Source organism: Cervus elaphus, chromosome 16, assembly GCF_910594005.1.
Source record: "Cervus elaphus chromosome 16, mCerEla1.1, whole genome shotgun sequence".
NCBI classification, from domain to species: domain Eukaryota; kingdom Metazoa; phylum Chordata; class Mammalia; order Artiodactyla; family Cervidae; genus Cervus; species Cervus elaphus.
The window spans coordinates 11310718-11334136 of NC_057830.1; the positions used below are offsets into that span (position 1 = coordinate 11310718).

At 40.5% G+C, this 23419-nt stretch overlaps 1 protein-coding gene across 1 annotated transcript; it reads right to left on the reverse strand.

Annotated features, from left to right (window-relative positions):
- Positions 1-103: 103 nt before the first annotated feature.
- On the reverse strand, positions 104-21562 carry DNAJC25 (DnaJ heat shock protein family (Hsp40) member C25). The gene is made up of 4 exons (XM_043927408.1): positions 21136-21562; positions 7795-7947; positions 5511-5981; positions 104-4129 (listed from the first exon to the last, which is right to left on the reverse strand). The coding sequence occupies exons 1-4, from the start codon at positions 21466-21468 to the stop codon at positions 4007-4009; spliced, it is 1080 nt and encodes a 359-aa protein (XP_043783343.1). The 5' UTR covers positions 21469-21562; the 3' UTR covers positions 104-4006.
- Positions 21563-23419: the final 1857 nt, after the last annotated feature.

Consider the following 23419-nt stretch of genomic DNA (forward strand, 5'->3'; position numbering starts at 1 on the left):
ATTCAAATACCTATTAAAATAGTAAAGAAACAACAGTTCTGTAATCACTGAACAGTATTACCATGGGTTTTTAACAAAAAAGACTGTCTTGTTCTCTCTGAAAGGCACAGGAACTCATTTATTGAACATTTAATATAGGTCAGGCATTTTACCCCATCTTGTTTAATTCTCATAAGCATCCTATGAAGTTAGTATCACTATCAGAGATTAAAAAAATTGGGTTCAGAGGTTAACCTGTCCAAAGTCAAGCTGTTAATCATTTGTAGGGCCAGGAGCTAAACTCTGGTCTGTGCTCGGTCCCTCCCAACTCTTTGCAACTCCATGGACTGTAGTCCACCAGGATCCTCCATCAATGGAATTTTCCAGGCAAGAATACGGGAGCAGGCTGCCACTTCCTATTTCAGGGGATCTTCCTGACCCAGGGATCGAACCTGCATCTCTTGTGGCCCCTACATTGGCAGGTGGACTCTTCACCACTGTGCCATCTAGGAAGTCCCCATCCTAAACTTGATCTTAGCCAAATGGCCAAGAAGCACAACTTTGATCTGGCTGCAAAGCCTGAACCATGCGACTGCATTCTGCTCACTCGTCTTGAGGTCACAAAAGAAGACACAGTGAAATGGAAGGAAATTTCTTCATCCCTAATGAAGTTGGGGAGGAGTCTGTAAGAAATCCTATATGTCTCTGACCTAAGGTCATGTGACCCATTATATACACAACTGTCAAGGATAAGGAGCTGATTAAGTTTATGACAAATTATGTAGATTTTTTACTTAAATGATGTGTAACATTTCTCAATTGCAAGCCATCTAATCTACTTAAGACCCTAAACCTATGTAAATTTTCAGGCTTATAGATTAAGTCCTGATTCTCTAAAAAGATCCCCTCATTTCACAGATGAGGAAACCAAAAAGGTTAATTTCTTTAGCAAATTTTATTTAGTTGTTAGGGTTCAGATTTGGCCTTAGTACATATTTAAATGTGAAGAGTATTGCATTTTGTAAATAAAATTATAATTCATCCATACACAACTATTTTGTATCAGTATCAACATTTATCTGCCTCAAGGGCACAATTATAACTCCAGAAACCATGTCCAATATAAAGTCTTTAAGTAGCTAGACCTAGTCATACTAATGTCTAATAAAAGCCATTTCTCTTTAATTTCCACAGAACTTTCAGTTTGGGGCTAACACACTGGTTTATAACATTAGCAGAATGTAAGCTTAGCAGTTGGCTTCCACGCAGGGAAAATATTTCCAAGGCATGGGTGTTAAAAGTTTACTGCCCTTTCAGTCCAAAAAATAAAAGAATCTCAAAGGAAATAAACTACAGTTTTCTAAACATACATTCAATAGTACTAAAATAGTTGTCAATTCTGTAAACTGAACTATTTTTGCATATAATATTTTAAATTTCTGTATACCACTTGTATTTTAAATTTCTACAAACCACTTGTAGTGTTTAAAATTCTAGTCATGGTCCCTACTTGATAGATATGTTATGAAACTGCAACCTACAATTTGTAGAACTTGGAAAATTCATAAAGAAATAAGACCAATGAAGGAAGGATCAGTTTTGAAATCTGCTATGAGGATATTTGATGTGAATGTAACTCTAAGGGTAGTTTTAGCACAGACCTCAATTACATGACGTCATAATAAACAGAAACCAATAAGCAACTATGCTTTGTAAACTCCTGAATTTCAAGTAAAAAGGAAATGGTGATAGCTCTAAAATGAAGCTCAATAAAGGTTTTCTAACTATAGTGGGGTTCTGGGATCCCCTACTCAAGATTCTTCTCCAGATGTTTCTAAACTGGAGAAGCTGTTGGGTTTTTGGCGGGGATGGGCAGAGTAAGGTGAGTACTAGTGAAGATACCCAGGATACTTGAGTGACACTTGTGATACAACTAATCGCCCTTCCTTTCCTCCAGGATTTTGAAGCATAAAGCCATTTTGCTAAGGAAAGGGGAGAGAAGAATCACTATCCTGTTAAGGAAAGTCCATTCATCTTACCCATTCAATGGCCATGATTCCAAAAGACAGACCAAACTTTTACCAAGTAAGCAGGTTGCCAGGAACAGAAATGAGATTCCTATATAAAGACCAAAAGAAATACAGCAATCTAGCATATATGCAAAATAATATCCAAAGATACACTGTTTTCAACAGTCAACCTTTATGAATGCTAACACATTCAGTCCTTTTATTTTTCCTTATCACCAGGTTTAAAAAAAAAAAAAAATACAGTTAATCATTAACGTATTTGAAATTTTAACAGAAGGGCAAGTACCTACGTTTCTTTCCGGTCTTTGTAACATATGGTACACACTTTCATTCTTAGATAATACTGTTGTGTGTCAAATGTATGATAACACATTCACTGAGATAGGGATTACTGACTCTATAGACAACTGCAGCACCTTTCAAAGGCATTTATCTATGGTTAAGAGTTGGGCATTTGGGGTTTGAAACACAGCTTCCTATAATTTATGGCTGTGACTTCTCCACCCTCCCAAAAAAGAATGGATGCATAAAACGCTTTCATCTGAAGTCTACAAAAATATAAATATTATATAATTTTAGAGCTGCAAAAGGACCTTAGTGATAATCTAGCCAGACTGCTCCCCTGATTTTCTAATGAGGTAATTGAGGCCCTCACTCACAGAAATATATAATCCCCCTCAGGTCTTTCGCTGTATTAACAAGTTTGGTGAACTTTCCCTCCTCCATCTTTGCATGTGTCAGATATTTGGGCTGAGCTCTTGAAAGGCTGAGTTTCCTTGGAGGAGAAACTGATTCTGCCTATCTACTATACTATACTTTTATGCTACATCTTTTAAATAATACAGAAGCAATATGTTAATCTTTGACTTAAAATGGCATACCAACAAACTTGGGATATATTGCAACCATTTTACTAAAATGATGGGCTGGGATGTATCTTTTAACAGGAGTACTGACCAGCTACCGTGAATGTGTTTCGATACTCTGCTCCAGGATCATACTCAATTCAGTCAAATTACGTGTGAATTACTTTCACTTACACACGCATAAAACATTTACATTTCATTGTCTGACAGAACAGCACACACCCATGCACTTCTTCTTTCTGGTTTAAATGCATGTAAAGATGCTCACATAAAATAGATTTTTCACTAATCAAGGACTTCATAATATATGAACTTTTCATTACACTACTTTCGCTCTGTTTTTTTTTTTTTTTAATTGAAGGGAAGATTAAGAAAGCAATGCTGTGTTACAAAAAGACCTTCTTCTGAGGTCCTCTTCTGGAGAAATGTTTGCGAGCACAGTTATAGTCTTATAATGACTGTAATCAAGACCATCCCACAAGGACAGGAAGGTACATTCACTCTCCTGGAGAGTTTCTGATCTTATTAACAATATTATGACTGGGGGGAGATAGTATAAAGACAGCCCAGCAGAAGACTCTCCCAGAGAGATATTTTGAACTTATTTCAATCCTATAATGACTGTCATGAAGATGACATGATAGTTGAATTCGTTTTGCTGAAGAAGTTTGTGTCTAGAAAGACACGCTCAATAATGTAATTAAATGGTGTTATAATTACGTTCTGTGAAACTATCAGAGGTCACAAAAGCAGAAAAATGTAGCACTTAACAAAGAATAAGGAAACACTTTTGAAGAATAAACACTTAACACGTAATATTTTTAAATGGTATCTAATAAATTTTCATGTCAAATTTTTAACTAAAGATATAAAACTTTTAAATGGCAACTAATAAATCTTCCTGTCAAGTCTTTTAACAAAATCCACAAATCGATTATAAAAATTGAACAATCATAAATGTCTTATGTATAAAGTTTGAAGGGAAAGTTTAAATGTCTACATTATTCTGTTTAATCTAATTCTTGAGGAATTTTAGTTACTGCTGAGGTGCAGTCGATACATTGCTAAAATAATTCAGTTATGAAAATAGTATCACAGTTAAGGTTTGGCATAGCAGCATTCCAGCGGTCTTCAGTCATCCACAAACGTCAACCGTCCAGGCCCTTCATTCTTCATCCATCTCCTGTATCTTTTCCATCTAGGGTCATTTGCCAATCTTTTCTTTAGTTCCTCTTCTTGCTCTTGTTTGTAGACCTATAAGTATAAATAACACGAACTGACTTGACAATCCAAACAGAAACATTTTCATTAGCTTTATGACATGTTTCCCTGATGCTGATGACGATTGAGGGCAAAAGGAGAAGAGGGCGGCAGAGGATGAGAAGGCTGGACAGCATCACCGACTCAGTGGACATGAACTTGGGCAAACTCCGGGAGATAGTGAGGGACAGGGAGGCCTGGTGTGCTGCAGTCCATGGGCTCGCAAAGAGTTGGACACAACAACTGAACCACAATAGCATGTTTATATTTTTCAAATATAATTTTAGGTAAAAGTTCCCAATGAATGTATTGGTTTGTCTTCTGAAAACCATGCACCAAAAAATACTAAGCAATTAAGCAGTTTAACATCCAGTGTTAAATCAAAAAATAAAAAAAGAACAACTCATGCAAGAACTAGTGTTTTTTCCCACTGATTTCTATAACCTGGAAATACATTCTTTTCTTCCTTGAAATTATATGTAAGGTGAGTTTAAAGGGTTTAAACATTTTAAACATTTCCTATCTACAACTAACATCCAATATTGAAGAATCAACATAAATTTTCTTAACATGGTACTCAGTAAATTTAACAGATGACTTTAAGTACATGTTGATTCTAACCAAGGAACAAAGTGGCCTTATAAATACTTCGGTCTCCAAACTGAACTTACAACTTCTTTTATCTTCAAAGATAATTATTGGTCTTTCAAAATATTTTTAAAGTTCCCAAAGAAGGTTAAATAAACCACAGAGGTTAAAAACAAAGAACAGCTTTCATTTCTATAATATTTAGTGAATGTCAGTTAAAGTTAAATGGACAAGTTTTCATAACCAATTTCACAGCCATATCAAATTTTAGAAGGAAATTACTTTACTTCCAAATTTCAGGAAGTAATGACTAAGATAATTTCACATAATACCATAATTTAGCCCAGGATAGCACTCCATGACAGACAGTTTATTGTATAGTGGGCTGCTTAAACTACTTAAGAGTGAAAGCTTTTCATATATTGGGTCAGCCATAAAATTAGTTCAGGTCATATGATGTTACGATCAAAGTTTAGTTGGTGCAATTAACAGAAAATGGTGACATCCTTGCAAACATACATTCTATCCCAGTGCAATTTAACATAACAAATTAGACCATTCTTTAAATTTCTAGCATTAGTGAATTAAAGTATTTGAAGTTCATCTTTTAAAAGGACAAATTACAGGTTAAAAACTCACTGTTTGACTACTAGTCATATTGTCAACAAAAGATCTTTATCCGTACTGAACTATTCGATTTCAGAAATTAGAGCACACTTCTGTGATCCTTTAGTTTTAACTTGGTAAGGAAGAGAACAGTAAAAATCACAGCAGAGTCATTACTCACCTCATAATTCTCCTTTATCCAAAGCTCCCGTTTAAGAAAAGTTTCTTTCTGATGATCTTCTAGACTATCAAACTGAGACTTGGACATCTTCATAGATTTACGTATGATGTATAGTCTTTCTTCTTCCCCGTATTCTTTGCCTTTGATGTTAAAATTATAGACCCATCGGCAATACCACACTATATAGGAGCACAGGTGAAAAGGAGCGAAGAGAATCTGAAACAGGAGCAGGTCACGCATCCGGGGCTTCTGATAGCCGCCCTTTATATCTACTTTACTTTTTATAATGTTCTTTATGATGTTCTCCTCCTCATCACGAACTTCCTCTTTGGACTTTTTGTTTCTGCCCTTCTCTTTGGCTTTTCTCAGCAATCCCTGCTGCTTGGCAATCTCCATGGCTTGGATACGGTACTTGGGCACCGTGGCCAGGTAGCTGATCGTCTTGTCATAGCTATTCCACCAGCTGAAAAACTAGAATATTTAACAAAGAAAAACGGATCACTTTTATTACCAAAATTCATCTTGGTGAACACAATCCCGCCCACAAAAAACCCATTCTGATTAAAAACAGGGGACCTCAAAAATCTCACTCTGTAGGTTAAAGATACAGTTGAATAATAGCCGTGTGGACATGGGAATCTTCAGGACTGAGAAGTCAGATAAGTTGTCAGCTGAGCCAAAAAGGCACTGATTCTCCACAGGAAACACCCAGGATCGGAGGACGGCTCAGGGGAATCACACCGTACCTGTTGATTCCACATCTTTACATCTGACTCCTCCTTAGATCGCAATTAAGAAATCCCTCTTCTTTAAGGGTGCAATCTACCTACTGGAGGAGTCGTCAAATGGCAAAACTAGGTCAGAAGGCATTTCTTTCAAACAATCACAGGGTGTAGACTCAGGCAACGATATTTATCTGTTTCCTAAACCATCTGCACATGCCACAGTAATGTTCATCATATTATGAACTGAAAGATTCAAGTATGTTTGAATCTTTACTTATTTGGGCAAGAAAACATTAAATTATTTCTTAAATATATTCAACCACAAAGGGTTTTGTTATCAGAAAAAGTACTACTCCTCATATAGTACCTCCACACATTTCAGCTATTTTACTGAATAAAAAAGCAATTATACCAGTATCCTAAAATATAGAAGCAATCTATTAATAGCAACAACAAAAAAGTGACTAGAGTATTATGTTATCTAAAACAGAAAAGTAAAATTGCCCCTCCTCTCCCTGTTGAAAAGGCAATACTACAAAAGCTGAAACATTTAAAATACACAATTTTAGTTTTCAATAGGAATTCTTTTGTCATATAAATTGAATTTCATTTCTGGGAATTAAACTGGAGAAGTAATTTTGAAACTAGCAAATTGGTTCATCTTTTTTTTTTTTTTTGCCTCTAGAGGAGGAGGATATGATGGGTATGGTTAGTTTAGGAATTAATAGTAGGGAAAGCTCATTTCAGCCTGAACTTATATTTCTGTGATATATTAAAACAACATAAAGTTACTGCAGCACTTTTACTCTCTTTCAGTGGTTTTTAAACTGGAGCAGGAGTGCCCTTCGCTGTCACATGGAGATGTGTGAGATTTCTGGTTGTTAAATGGTGGCAAGCACTATACTCCCGGCATTCAGTAGGCAGAGGCCAGGACTTGTTGTGCCATACTAAGGAATTTGGATTTTTCCCCAAGTTTAATGGGAAATCATTGAAAAGTCCTATGAAAGTACAGTTTGGTCCTTCAACAACACGAGGGGGCCCCACTCTCTGCAAAATCGAGTGTGACTCATGGTTGGCCCTCTGTAGGTGCCAACTGTGCATACACACGGTCCCTCCCTATCCTCCAATTCAACCAGCCTCAGCTGTGTGGTGCCGTAGTGCGGGGCCGCATTTAGGGAAAAGAATCCCGAGGATAAGTGGACCCGTGCAATCCACACCCGTGCTGTTCAAGGGTCACCAGTAAATCATATGGATCTAGTTGACAGTCACTCTGGCTGTTATATGGAAAATACATAGCAGGCAATGAGGAAGAGATCTGGGTTTTCTGTTTGGTAATTAGTTTTAGTAGTTATATAATGACATGCACAATTTCTTAGACTTCCTGCCATCAAAGATTCCACTACTATTAACTGATTAAATATTTTTCTAACATAAAAAGTTAATCTGAACTGGAAGTAAAACTGCACAAAAACATACTTCTAGTTCAGTTTTAATGACTAGCACTAGGCAATGGGCACTCCTTCACATACACATAGACATATACGTCCACCAGTACACACCTGAAACACTGAAATAGCGCACACGCTGACTAAAATCACGACCCTCACGTCCACTCTGGGGGCCAGGCGCCTGCGGTAGTAGTGGTAGTAATGGCTGTAGTACTCCTCCGGGTGGTCCAGCATGTAGTCATAGTCCTTTCGAGTTTCTTCATCCTATAAAGTAAAAACAACCAGATACCCAGTTTCATATGACAGCTCGTAAAATGGCCTTAGTTAATACTCTGTTGAAGTCAAACCTAGAATTTTATAAGTATGTAGTCAATCTGAGTAAAACAACAAATTGTCCAAAAAAATTCCCATAATTCCTCAAAGGCACACACAAATTTGCTTCCAGAACTTAATATTAGGTATAAAGCAGAATTTAAAGTTTTCCTCAAATTCTTGAGAACTATTAGGCCTTCTGGAAAACATAAAAACACTTCAATAGCAAAGAACTATGCTTATTTAGCCAGTGCTGTGGTGCTAATAAGGATACAGATTTGTTCTTACACTTTAAGAGCATGTTGACACCTACTCTTAGTAACTGTTGACAGAAAAAAAGAATGTCTATTTCTGTTGTATATATTCACAATCATTTCCCAGCCTCGTATAGTACGTTTTCTTCTGAAAGCAAAGATTAAGATAACAAAAAATAGACAAAACCAGTCTATGCCCTCAAAACTGAATTATGTTCATCTCAAGGAAACACTGAGACACTGATGGAGTAGAATGGTCAAAATCTACCTCTGTGACTTTAGGCAAAACTTTTAGCCTCTCTGAGCCTCACTCTTCTCCACTTGTAAAACAGAGATATTAATAGCTGCCCTACTAATTTTACAGGGCTGTTTTGAATATCAAATGACGTATATCATATAAAAACATGTTAAAAATGTGTTCTCCTTTACTATTATAACACGTTTTCACAGCCCAGTTCATAGATAAGGTAATATACAGCTCTTTCTTAATCGTGTAAACATGTTGAAAAAATTATAGCCTTCTGAAATGCTGCTCAAATGTTTACAAATAAAGCATTTTTTAAAACCTTCTGTAATTTGAATCAGTTTGTAACGGGTACAAATGCCAACCCTTTACTGAGTTACATAGGTTAAAAAGCTATTAAATTATGATTTGCTTTTTTTTTAAATCCCACAAAAACCTGTTTTTCAGCTTGTCTTGTTTCCAGAAAAAATGTTAAGCACCAAAACCACAGCAAATTCTTTTATCTATAAGTGAGTACAACAGAAATCATTATGAAAACAAACATCTTTTTTAAACCTAGAGGATTTCTTTCTATGATAAATTAATTATTCAACATTCATAAAGCTGCAGATTACTAGCAAAACCATTTCAAAATCTACATTTAGTGCTTTGTAACCACAGAGGTCCTTGGATCTGTTCAGGGCCTCCTCCTGAGTCCTCCAATATGCAATTTCTTAGGTTTAAAATAAAAAGTTTGCTAATGACAAAATCTTTCCTGTACCCATTAAAATCATTATATATTTCCTATGAAGAATTCTGAATTTGGGAGAAAAAAAAAAAGAATTCTGAATTTGAGCACATTCTCGGTAACAGTTCTTACATTCATTACATTCAAAATATTTTTTACCTCTGACTAGAATTTGAAGCTAGATGTAGTATCTAGTATAATTAGATGTAAATATATTTAAAGTATATTCCATGGCACTATATAGAGAGCCGATATGAGAGGAAAGCTGAGCCGATATACAAGGAAAGCTGACTCAGGCTGATATTTTCAAATTCACTTCTTGTTCATTCTCTTTCATCAGAAAAGATTTTCTCAGGAGTTCCCTGCTGGCCTAGGGACCCTGTTCCAGGCTTTCACTGTGACCGCCCAGGTTCAACCCCTTCTCGGGGAACTGAGACCCTGCAGGCCACACGCCTCGACTGTCAGTGCATTATTCCTTCTGTAAGCCGTCATCATATTCTAGCGCTTCTAACCTAAAGAGGGTAAAACGTTACAGGTCATACAGAGAGCTCTGAAGACGAAAGCCTATCTGATGTACCTCATTTTGAGTACTTCAAGACATCTTTGGAGAATTTTTCCGCCCCCCCTCCACTTTTTTGCTTTTTGGTCTAACTTTATAGATATGCTCTGTGTCTGGCCTGAAATTACTGCCTTTTAAACTCAGCCTCCCAGTCTTGGCAGACGCTTTTTGAAATGTATTTCTTCAAACACGAATTCTTCTCCTTGCTCCAACTAGATGACAAGTAGTTTAGAAGCTAACTGTCCCCGAGGTGAGATTCCTACAGTCCTCCGGCGTCATCGTCTCTGCAGAGCCCTCAGCCAGGTCCGACTGTCTGCACTCCTCCTGACTGCAATATACAGAGATCTGAGTGTCTCTGAAATGCGCTCTGCGAATACAATCCGTATACGCCCGGGGGCTATGCTCTCTTCTTTGTTCTCTTATCTTAGTGAAGGTCATAATCCATAGAATGCAGATATCCTTCTTCAAGCATTTCACCCGTGTCTTACCCCCAGTCACCATCTTCTCACTGGTCCCTAGATCTGTGACTTCATCAAGCCCAGAGCTTCATTAACAAGGTGGTCAGCTAATGCTCCAGCACCAGCAACTTCAAAATTTATATCTTATGTCTGGCCTCTCTACTGTCACCAGAGCCTGTGGGGTCTATTCAGGTCCCTCTATAATGAGTCCTCAAACTACCTCATCCCTGTAAATGGTTTCAGGGTCAAGCCTGACTTCTCTTAGAATGGTTTTCTTTTCCTTGGGGCCCATAATTTCATGACCCTGTTTTGGTCATGATTAGAGAAAAGAAGGCCTGCATTCCCCTTGTTATAGCATTTATTCAGCCACAATCTTCTTTCTTTACTGGGTTTATAGCTTTCTCTCCAGAATGAAGAAAATGGATTTTAAGCTGACCCAAGCATAATACACTTGACAAGGTTGTTTCAAGAATTGAAGAGTTAGGGAGTCTCAACAATCTAAGTCAAAGTCCTACTCTTCAGTAACCTACTAAGTTTAGAGTCAACCTAATAAGAACACAGGACACCAGGAATATTAGGAAAAAAGAAAAGACAGACTGGGACCCAATTAAAGAGTTTCACGTACATTCTTATTTTAATATTATATATCTATCTTTTCTCCTACCCATCTTGGGACCTAAGTAGCCTCACAGTTTATTTGTTTGTTATCTCCAGTGCTTCCCAGTGGCTAGTAAGTTAAGTTCAATTTTCCTTGGCATGCAACAAGGCCTCCAAAACTGGCCTAAGTTTACCTCCTTAGCAACATCTCATCACTCTCTTTTCTTTTGCCCACAGCAAACACTCAGATAGCAACTTCTGGAATTTGGTGTGTTCTTAAGTATAGCATGCTCTTTTATATCTATGTCTGAACAGATAATTCACTTTAACTCAAATGCTCTTTCATTTTATCCAACCTCATGAGCTTCTATTAACCCTTAGGACATAAACAATAGTAGACAGATTCAGACCACTCTTACTACACTTATTACCTATTTATTATAGCACTTATCACATTGTAATCATCAGGGTTTTTTTCTTTGCCTTGAATGAGAACTTCTAGAAGGCAGGTAGGGTGATCCATTAATCTCTGTATATCCAAGGCCTAGCACAGTGCCTGGCATTCAATAAATATCATTTCAAAACTGAATGAAATTTTATAAAGGCTCTCCCTCACTGCAGACATCTCCCCAGCCACCCAGGTCTCCACCTCACCATGAAGGTGGGATGGGTTATCACAAAAACCTGGGCTTGGCCAGAAATGACTGCTTGATTTCATAGCTTATGAAGATATGCCAATGTGGCTATAAGAGCTTAAACCTTAAAACAGTGTTAATATCTTACCTTTCAATAAGGTAGTACTTTTTCTTTCAGCAATTTTGTGGATCTTAAGGTCCCAGGGTCAGGAGATTCCAACTTCTTTCCAAAGCCAAAACCTTTATACTTGTTTCTTCCTCCTCTCTGTCCTGAGCCTTGACAAGCAGGGCAATAAGCTCCTTGTCTCTAATCTCTACAGGAAAAAATGGTGCTTCTGCTGGTGTTCACTCCACTCCCAATCCTCTTGGGCATATGCAGGAGGACTGGAACGTAACCACCAATATCTAGATCAAAAGTGAACAAGAGGAGACCCACAGGCAAAGCAAGCACTGAACGCTTCCTTCTCTTGTGAAAATGATCATCCCCCCTCCCCAGAGGCAAAAATATATTATGTTCTTGTCCTTGGAAGAAATAATGAGTTGTTTGATCTCAACAGACGTAAACTGCAATAATTTGATATTGCAACCAGTTTCACATTAAAAATTTTCAATTACACAAATAATAGAAACCATTTAGGATGGTAAAGGCCAAGAATCAATAATATATGAAAATATAGTAATAGTTTGTTCATTCTTAAAAATATATATATTCATCCTATTTTTGAGAGAAATTCACACACAAATGATCCTTTAAAAAAAAAAAAATCTGATTTTTTTCCAGACTATTACACCCTACTAAAGAGGAAGAAAGTTAACTGCTCTGAGTTCCCATTTCTCTTCCTGTTCCCTGCCCAGCAGCCACTCAGGCAACTGTCCTCTTAAACATCTTTTCTCAGTCTGCATGCGCTCACAGTAACTTCCACCATTTGCAGTATCACCTCTATACCACTAAGAGTGACACTCACATCTGTTTTTCCTGCTTCTCCTATTTTGAGATGGCTCTTGAACATTTCCTAAATGTAACATAAATATCTCAAGTTCAGCATGGTCAAAATATAGATCTGTTCCTGTGTTTCAGTTTGTTAACCATCTATTTGGTTACCTGAGCTTTAAAAAACCTTAGTTATTTTCAGCTCAGCAAATAGTTATGCAAGGCATTTAAGCCACATGCTGAACACAAAGGGGAATAAAAAGACAAACTAAAGTCCTGGCCTCAAGAGCTCCCCCGTGTACAGGAAGAATCTAGCAAGCAAGAAAAGCCGTGAACTAAGCACTGACTTCCCTGCCTGAGACCACTGGTAATAGGATTCACAGAAGGCATGAAAGGAGTGCTCGATCTTGAAAAGTAAATAAGATGCAGCAAAATTTGTTCCAGGCAAAGGGAGCAGCAAGTGTTAAGGTGCAGAAGCACAGTGAAGAGAACAGATTCAGTGAAGCTCGGGCACTGGGGAAGTTTAGGGAAGAAAGGGGTAGCGAAGGTGGCCGGAAGACAGGTTTGGTGAGAACTGCAGGGGCTCTCACATGCCACGCTCAAGGGTTAAGGCTGTGAACTGGCTGCGCTATTCAAACATAAAACGGTTTCAAGTATGAGACTAACAGCGCTGGGGAGAAGTGTATATTTTTGGAAGCTAACTCTGACAGTATTATCAAGAATGGGATGAGGGAGAAACAGATTTTAGAGACTAGGAAGCAGAAAAAATAAGACTTCTAGTGATTAAAGGGGTACAGAAATCAATCATGTTGAGAATAGTGATGTTTCTAATTATAGTCACTCTGTGAACCCCTTTATTCTAAGAATAAAAGAAGAGGGTATCAAGTGTGGAGAAGGTGCAGGGGGAAACTGTGGAAGATTTTGAAATGGGGAGGGGAAAAAATTACTGGACAGCTTTTCAAAGCCTGGAGCCTCCAGGGATTACCTATTCCTGTAGGAGGGGCGTGCTTTTATCTATATTTGAAAAGTCTACTTTAACTTTGTAGGAAAGTAACTTGTGGAAAACTGGGAGTAATGCAAATAATTCTTGTTCACACAAACTGTGTCCAGTAGAATTAAGGGAACTGATGACTGCCTTGTCATGCTGACCAGTATTATAGGCATTTCAACACTCCTTGTCTTGACTGTAAAGGGTCTGGCACTTTTTCTTTCGGGCTTCCCTGGCGGCTCAGCTGGTAAAGAAACCTCCTGCAATGCAAGAGACCTGGGTTCCATCCCTGAGTTGGGAAGATCCCCTGGAGAAGGGAATGGCTACCCACTCCAGTATTCTGGCCTGGAGAATTCCATGGACTATTCCACGGGGTCAAAAAGAGTTGCACACGACTGAGAGGCTTTCACTTTAATATCTTATTGTTTGCACATTAATTAATGAGTTAAATAAAATCTTTGACACATGTTCATTTTGTATGAGAGTCATCCTCTTTTAAAATTTATGCTTTTAACAAAGATAATAGAATTGGTTTCCAGTTTAATTTTGGGTACCTGTGCTACAAATGAGAGACAATTTAAAAATATGAACCCAGAGAATACACAAATTTCAGGACTGTCGAGGATGCGGTTGAGTTTCATCAGGAAGAGCTTAGAAAATAAAAAGGAAAGAGTACCCAAAGGATAAGACTCTAAGGAAATGCAGTGTTTAAGGTGAAGGCAGAGGAAAAAGAAGTCTATACAGACTGAAAGAAATGGCTAGAAAGCTCAGAGCAAAGGGGGAGAATTACATCAAGGCAGTCAAAGGAGAACAGCTTAAAGAACTACATGGTGGACATCAAATGCCACAAACAGTTTCAAAAGGAAGAGCAGCCCTCTGATCTGAGGCTTGGACATCACTGCTCATCTTGGGAAGAACAGTTCCAGGATGTGTACTGATGCACATGTCCCTCTGTGACAGTTTAAACGATGGGGTATAAGGAAGTAAGGACAGCCAACGGTGAAGAAAGAAGAAAAATGTGACCATAGTTTCAAAATTAAGGAATGAGAGATGAACCAATTAAGAGATTCCCAAGTTATCAAAGAGGAATGATAAGATTCCAGAAGATTAAGGTGGAAGTAAGATGAGTTCAGTCAAGAATACCTTCCTGCCTTCCCCAATCCATCCTCTATCTTGTTCCCAGGAATTTCTTTCTGAAATAAACATCAGACTTGTGTTACTTATCCACTTTCAAACCTCTGGTAACTCGTCAATACATAAAGTTCAACACATAGTTTAAAGGGGCCATCCCAAACTATTTCCAGTCTCCTGAAACATTCTCCCTACCACGCACCTGAGAGGCTTCTAACCTAGAAACAGTAGATCCCCTACAATCTCTAAAAAGACACTGAGGGTCTTTGTGCTGGAAATATCTCAAAATATTCCGTTTACCTATGATAAACCTACACAAGCAAAATTAGTTTCTGCCTAGAATTACATCAACTCAGTAGTTTTTGTGTTATTCAAAAGCTCTCATGGGCTGTTGATAACATCATGTGTCAGGCAGTCACAGCACTAGAATTAAGCACATCTGGTGTGTAATCAACTTTGGCCATAAGTAGGGAGTAACATGTGACATTAACATGTAACATGTGAAAAATAAACACTTATGGGTTTATAGCAGAAACAGCAAATGTGGCACAGAAGGTCCCACATCCTTCTTCTGGGCCCGTGGCAGAACTGTTCAGCACGTCATCTTTTCCACTAAACCGAGAAAAGGCCCCCCAAATGTTTAAGTGTTACATGGAGTTGTGACCAATCAGAGTTTGTATGAAATGAAAACGATCTGCCATCAAGCTTACTTAACTTGGCTGTTTATCAGCATCACAACAGTAATACAAATTCACATCATTTCTATTATTTTTATGAATACACATTTATTATGAATGGCTGATAAAAATCTGGATTGATGCTGAAAAAGAAAAAATAATACCAATAGGATAGTAATACCAATAAGTGTGGCTAATTTTCTTCCTCCAAAACAGAGTCCCTGGGAAAAGCATAAAACTGATTGTACATCTCATTGCTGGAACAAGCCTTGCACACTCACAACTCCATGTTTTCATGGATCAAGAATTTTCTCTACCAGAAATGTCCCTTCACAGTCAACAGTGGTGACTGTTCTAGACCCAGATCAAAGAGTACATTCTTCTCCAGTCCTCCAAGAAGAAATAATTGTGCCCTCTCAGTGTTGCAATATAAGCTACACGTTTTAATTATGTAACTTAAATAAACAATAACTGAACAATAAGTATCTGTCTCCTTATTATATTCAAAGCTTAAAGGCAGGAATTGTGCCTTTTTCATTGCTATGGTCTCCCCCTTCAGAAAAAACTTAAGTCAGTACCAGTTAGGAGACAGGGTTGATTAAGAGAATATACAAAGAGAGAACAATAAACAGTAACATGACAGGGCAGGAAGTTCAGAATCCCCTTTTTGCCAAAACATTCTTAACTACAAAAGTCCTGCCACATCAACCAGACCGATAAAGAGAAACTGAAGTGTTCCTGTGACTTCCCTGCCAAGACAAGGCTGGAGCAGAAGGCACTCCCTACACATCCCTTCAAAGTATCGGATAACCTGCATGCTAGTAATACCTCCAAGACCTTTTCTGTGTTCTTCTCTTGTGATCTTGCAAAATGCTATCAAACTCTACCCCTGTCTACCAATTATAGGTTTTATAAGTGCATCCTTCCTTACCACCTATTTCCTCACCTGCTTATTTCTTTCCCAGCCTTCTCATTTTATCTAGTTCATCCAATTCTTATGTATATTCAGAATTAATGTTCTCACTTTAAAACCCTTGAGAAAATAATTTCTCCTTAAAAATAGAAATGTGATCTTTCTCTCACATCGGAATTTTTCATTCATAACTATCCAATTTATTTTATCTGTACCACTCTTTCAAACTACAGTTAATTTGGGGTAAAATGTCAGCTTCACATACCCATGTCAAAACACCAGAAGTTCACTTTCAATTGCCATCCTATCTGAATCTATCTCCAGATAGGAGTATGCATTTAACAAACTTTCATTATCTATGTGCCAGACACTGTGCTAGTTGCCACAGATATATATGCAAAAAGAAGGTTTGGTGGAGAGGGGAGATGGGCTACTCAGTATTTAGTGCAGTGTGATAAGTGCTATATCCACAGAAAAAGATCCAACGTTGACGCAGTGAGAGTCTGTTTACTTAACTTCCAAAGTCCATGAGTCCCCCTGAGCCCCCAGTAGTCAAATACACTAAATAGTTATTTCATCATCCTAACTCATGTTATGAAACAAATATAAAGCAGCGTGTGAAATCATAATGGTTCCAAGCCCTGCTGAGATCTGGAAGTTTAAGTTATCTGAGAACATAAACTAAGCATGACTTGGTAAAAGCATCTGGCAAGTTCCCTTTGCCCTGCATTATTATCATCCTTCTTTTTCTGTTTTTTTTTTTTCCATTCTCTCTATTCACAGGAAGAATCTCTGTTGCTATAAAAACAATGACCAACTGTGAAAATATCTCCTTGTCTGACCAACTACATTTAAATCACATTAGTATCATCTTTTTAAACAATCTCCATCTAAAAAAACTCTCTCAAAGAGGTGTTTATTCAACCAAGACCAACTTCAGAGTCATAAACCCACTGTATCTTACACAAATATAATTCTCATTTTGGTGAGTCAGAGATGCTTGGTTGTTACAAGTTTTGATGGAACACCACTATAAGGTTGCAACAAGGATGTAATATAGCTTCTTATTTATGTTAAAAAAAAAATTAAGAGGCTTGAACACACCAAGAATAGGAAATTCGGGAGGTTATCAAAAAATTATGGGGAAGAGAAAAAAAGGCTCCTGGCTCCACTGAATTTACAACTGAATTATTTCGGATTTCACAAAAGATCTGTCACATACACTATTCCAGAGATGGAATCTACCTGAGCATTCTACAAAGCAAATACAGAATCAACTTTCTGGCCATATGCCGGCAATAACTGAACATGGCTATGAAGGAGAACACAGTCTTCCCAAGGCCCTACCAAGATCCTCCCTCCTTTTCCATTCTCACAGGGTTTATTGCTAGTCTTTATGGAGAAATATGTGGGCTTCCCTGGTGGCTCAGAGGTTAAAGTGTCTACCTGTAATGCGGGAGACCGCGGTTCAATCCCTGAGTTGGGAAGATCCCCTGGAGAAGGAAATGGCAACCCACTCCAGTACTCTTGCCTGGAGAATCCCATGGAGGGAGGAGCCTGGCAGGCCCTGGTTTGACCGCTGAGTTGGGAAGATCTCCTGGAGAAGTAAATGGCAACCCTCTCCAGTACTCTTGCCTGGAGAATCCCACGGAGGGAGGAGCCTGGTAGGCTACAGTCCATGGGGTTGCAAAGAATCGGACAGGACTGAGCAACTTCACTTTCTTTCTTGCTTTATGAAGAAATATATAGTGTGTTATCAAAAAGAGAAAATAGAAAGGAAATGTGGTCCCAAGTCAGCAGTGCTGCCCCCATGAGGTGATATATGGAATTCCAGGCAGGCGTCTGTGGTTATCTTTATTCCAGAGCCTCTGAACAGATCAACTTCTCCCACTATTTTGTCTGACCTGCTCGAAAAGCCAGATGGACCTCTTAGCCCTCACAAGCCCTCCTTCCAGGCTGTGAATATAATCCAAGTGCAACATATAGTAGATGTAACAGTGGTTGATACATAACAGATATCAGATATAACAGATGTAACAGGGGTTACATCTCTGTTGCCTCTGGCTTCCCAGGCAGCACAGTGGTCAAGAATCCGCCTGCCAATGCAGCAGTGGCGGGTTCAATCCCTGGGTCCGGAAGATCCCCTTGAGTAGGAAATGGCAACCCACTCCAGTATTCTTGCCTGGAAAATCCCATGGTCAGAGGAGCCTGGTGGGCTACAGTCCATGGGGTCACAAAGAATCGGACACAACTGAACATGCACATCGTGCCACACACTGTTGCCTAGAGGGGATGACCTCAGTTTATCAGATCACTGCATTCTCCAGAAATTATATCTTCTGACAACTTTCTCACAATTCTGTTATGACAGCAATAAATTCAGACCACCCTATTTGTTTTTAATAACTTCTTGCACATACAGCAAGAAAAAGTCCTCTTCCTTAATCCAGAAGAGGGCATCTGCAATGAAGTTTTTTAAAAAAAAAAGTTTCTGGAGGTGTTCCAGTTGGAAGTGGAATCCATATCTATCTCTGTAAAATTAACAGGGACGTTTTCACAGAGCTCAGCAAGCGTCCGAACTAAGTCCTGACACCCCTTCTCTCTCACAGATAATTTCCGTTCTCCTGAGTAACAATGCGTGGAGCTGGGGAAACTATAGAACACTCTCTTACTCCCTCCATCACTGCAATTCTAATTCTAGTTCCCTGTTTGGAGGCCTGCAGCTACCACAGGAGAAGGCAATGGCACCCCACTCCAGTCCTCTTGCCTGGAAAATCCCGTGGACAGAGGAGCCTGGTGGGCTGCAGTCCACGGGGTCGCTAAGAGTCGGACACGACTGAGCGACTTCACTTTCACTTTTCACTCTCACGCATTGGAGAAGGAAATGGCAACCCACTCCAGCGTTCTTGCCTGGAGAATCCCACGGACGGCGGAGCCTGGTGGGCTGCCGTCTATGGGGTCGCGCAGAGTCGGACACGACTGAAGCGACCTAGCAGCAGCAGCAGCTACCACGAACCTGTCCCAATCAAGAGGAACAGTGTGCCTTTCTCCAGACATTACTCCTTTTTAACTGCCTCAAAGTTCCTTGTTCGTGAGTGGACAAATTATTTCCTCAGGCTCTTTATTAGCTGACGAATCAGTGCTAAACTTGCAGAAACACTGAGAGGCAACCATGATAAAGCCACCAGATCAGCCTCTGCATTTGTCTCTTCAAGGAAATAGCAAGAACAGTTAAGAGTCCTGGGAGATCCCCCACCCCCTGGCCAGATTTTCTGTACTGTCTCTGTCTCTTGGTCTTTGTTTTCAAAGTTCTTAATGTGAGGCTCACGCTTTTCAGGCCAAATCTACCCATCTCTGACCCCAGCAGAAGGCAAGAGTTACCAGTGTTTCTGCTGCCTCTCTTCTGGACGCTCTTCAGCTGCCCAGCGCTCCCTTCTGCGCTAGGAGGGCTTTGGAGGAGCAGTGGCAGGCGCTCTGGTTGCTTCTTGGACCGCTCTCTTTCCTCACTGCAGAAAAGCAGACTGGAGCTTCAGGTGCCGGGCTGCCTTGGATGAAAAATTTCCCCATCTAAGGCAGTCTTTCCTTAGTCACTCTTTATCCTAAATAACAGACAACCAAGCCCTCTTGGTTGCCTCTGGCCACCGCACTTTCTCAAACCCCCACCCATTCCTCAGGTAATTGCCAATGAACACTGCAATCTCACCAATGCTGGTGCGAATTTGGTGAGTTTTATGGCTCTATACTATCTGAACTGCTCTGGAAAGCAAGCCATGAACTCCTTGACTCAGTATTTTCAGCCCTAGAAATCTTATCTGGAAAAATAATCCACGGTTGAATTATACTATCCCCACTCAAAGCAGTCGTTAAAAGCAGACCATACAACATGAAAAACTATGCCTCAAAAAGAAAGAAAAAATAGAAAAAAAAAAAAAAACCACTATAACTGCAACTGCTGTTGTATTAGCATGAAGAGACCCCTGAAACAGTAACACACCAAATATGATTCGTGCTTTGTGATTTCCTATAGTTTGCTTTTTGCTGAAAACAGGATCAGGCTAAGTCTCCCCATCCCCGTAAGTGTGTTAGTCACTCAGTCGTGCCCGACTCTTTGCAACCCCATGGACTGCAGCCCACCAGGCTCCTCTGTCCATGGGATTTTCCAGGCAAGGATACTGGAGTGGGTTGCCCATTTCCTTCTCCAGGGGATCTTCCCAACCCAGGGATTGAACCTGGGTCTCCTGCATTGCAGGCAGATTCTTTACTGACTGAGCTAGGAGGGAAGCCCTCCCCATTTCCATAGGACTCAATAAATCCTTTGTCAAATAACTACACATATATTCACAAAATATTTCCTACTAGAAATTCTCAGAGTCTTGAAACTCAAGTTATTAAGCACCAATTTGCAGCTCCTATATAGGAGGTTTCTCATTGATCATTTAATCTTCAAAACAACCCACTGAGCAGGTTTCATGGCCATAATCCTGCATATGAAGAAACAGGTATTCTGACATATTAAGTCACTATCCAAGGTCACATGGGGGTGTCAGAGCCAAGAGTCAAACATCTGGTGTTCTTAGTGTTTTTCTAGAACCTTACGCCCAAGCTGAATGTCACAATTAATACCATCCCCCAAAACCAAGTTTCTGTCATGTCAGATTGGGGCGATCGCACTGTCACTGGAGATCTTTCCAGTGTTCTATCACAGACCTCGGTAATAATAATAACCCTGCTTTCCGAGTGTGAGCTGCATCTTATTAAAATGCCTTCACCAAACCATAAGAAGCCCAAACCTTTGTATACCAGAGACAGCCACAAAAAGTAAGGGGCTAGCTACTCCCCAAGACTGAAGGGGTTCCCATCTTCGTCAGTGAGCCACTTCTCACTTGGGAAAGCCCGAGCATCCTAACGGTGGTAGAGGTGGTCGAGCCGGGCGCCGGAATCACAGGGAGCCTCGCTCCACCGGCCAGGTGACAAGCGGGTCGCGCCGCGCGCTTCCCTGGCAGGTCCTCGCAGCCCCCAGGCTTACCTTGAGAGTCTCGTAGGCGGTGGCCACCAGCAGGAAGGCCTCCTCGGCGCTCTGCGGCGTCCGTCCCGGGCCCTCCTCGCCAGGCTCGGGCCGGTAGCGGTCGGGGTGGTAGCGCCGGGCCAGCTGGCGGTAGGCCCGCGCGATCTCCGCCTTGCTGGCCGTGCGGCTCACGCCCAGCACCTCGTAGCAGTCCCGCGCGCCGCAGTAGAGTCCCTCCACCAGGGCCGCCGCGGGCCGCGCGAGCAGCAGCGCGAGCAGCAGGGGCGGCAGCAGCACGAACCAGCGCCGGTTGGCAGCCCCGGCTCCCCGGCGCGGAGCGAACGGGATCGCCATCCCGGCTGGGCCACGGCTCCGAGAGCCCAGCCGCACCCCGGCACTCGGCGTTGCGCCCCACTCGGCGGCCGGGGCTCAGCTCCACGTCAGCACGCGGCGCCTCGGCGCAGGCGCACCGGGCGCGGCGGCGGCAACCACTTCCTTCACGACCGTTGCTAGGGGAACAGGACGCTTCAGCAGCCCGGCCGCTTCCGGTAGCTCTGGAAACTTGTTCCTAGTCCCAGAGGACTGGGTTTGTTCTCAGTCTGAGAGACCTAAAGGCTGTCTCTGTTTCTGAGGTGCACTTAACCAGTGTGTGCAGAGCGCCCTACTGTCCCCTTCCCTCGCAGTCTTTAAGGCATCACGACCTCAGCGGCTGCGGTTGGTAATCTAGCTTTCTTGCAGTCTGGTTTTCAGCGTCAAGATGTGTGCCCAGGGTTTTAAAGCCGGCTCTCGATAACCCCATTCTGCCTTTCCAAAAGTAAACTAAACTTAGAGATTCTAGACGTTATCTGACTTAAAGTGCATGGCCATCTTGTTCTGGGTTTCTTAGCCTCCGCACTATTGACATTTGAACTGGATAATTCTTTGCCTTTTAGGGGCTGTCCTACCCCTTCTAAGGTCTTCTCTGGTGGCTCAGAGATTAAAGCATCTGCCTGCAGTGCGGAAGACCTGGGTTCGATCCCTGGGTCGGGAAGATCCCCTGGAGAAGGAAATGGCAACCCACTCCAGTATTCTTGCCTGGAGAATCCCATGGACGGAGAAGCCTGGTGGGCTACAGTCCACGGGTTCGCAAAGAGTCGGACACGACTGAGCGACTTCACTTACTTACTCACTACGCGTTCTAAGATGTTTAGCAGCGTCTTGGTCTCTAACACTAGTTTACAGTAGTACCACCACCCTAATCCTGACAATCAAAAATGTATCGGTGCGTTTGTGCTAAATTGCTTCAGTCGTGTCCGACTCTTTGTGACCCCATGGACTGTAGCCCTCCAGGTTCCTTTGTCCATGGGATTCTCCATGCCCTCCTCCAGGGATCTTCCCAACCCAGGGATCGAATCCGCCTCATTTAAGTCTCCTGCATTAGCAAGTGGGTTCTTTTACCACTAGCACCACCTAAGAAGCCCCAGAAATGTATCCTCGTATTCTCGAATGTGTTCTGGAGGTACAACTGCTAGGAAAAATACAGATCGTTCAGTTAAATTTGAATTTCAAATAAACATTTTTAGTATAATTATGTTCCAAATATTCCATGGGACTGTATAGCAACATGAAGAACTTTACCTCAACAAGTTGTTTGTATCATTCATTCAGTAAATATCCCTTGAGTCTTTACTGTGAACTAGGTACTGTTGTAAGCTCTGGGGACATAGTGGTGAGTAAAGAAGACAAGGTTCTTGATCTTATGGAGCATATATTCTGGTGGAGGATGACAGACAATGAACAAGCAAATAAATAAACTTTAAGATACAATAGATTATTTTAAGAAAATGAAACAAGGTAAAGATAGATATATCCTATAACAGAGAACATATACTATATATATGGATATATTATATATATATACATATTAAAGAGAGAAGTAATGGTGACATATAGGAGACTGCCTACCTTAAAATTATCAGAATCAAGACAAGTGCTAGTTCACGTCAATTATTCCAGGAAGAATTAATATCTAAACTGACTCTATTTTTTAAAAATTAAATTTATTTCTTTTTAATTGAAGGATAATTGCTTTACAGTATTGTGTTGCTTTCTGCCAAACATCAACATGAATCAGCCATAGGTATACCTATGTCAGTTAGAGTCAATTATTTCAGGAGGAATTAACATCAAAACTGACTCTAAAGGACAAATAGGAACTTTCCCTGGTTGTCCAGTGGTTAAGACTCCTCACTTCCACTGCTGGGGGTGCAGATTCAATCCCTGGTCAGGGAAGTAAGATGCCACATGCCACTCAGTCCAAAAAAAA

Bases quoted from the DNA above. Each gene is read 5' to 3' on its own strand.
- DNAJC25 (XM_043927408.1), bottom strand. From the start codon at position 21,468: ATGGCGATCCCGTTCGCTCCGCGCCGGGGAGCCGGGGCTGCCAACCGG. The intron at 5,982-7,794 runs GTGTGTACTGGT...TAAATATTCTAG, and splicing joins GCGCTATTTCAGTGTTTCAG to TTTTTCAGCTGGTGGAATAG. The intron at 4,130-5,510 runs GTGAGTAATGAC...TTATACTTATAG, and splicing joins GGATAAAGGAGAATTATGAG to GTCTACAAACAAGAGCAAGA.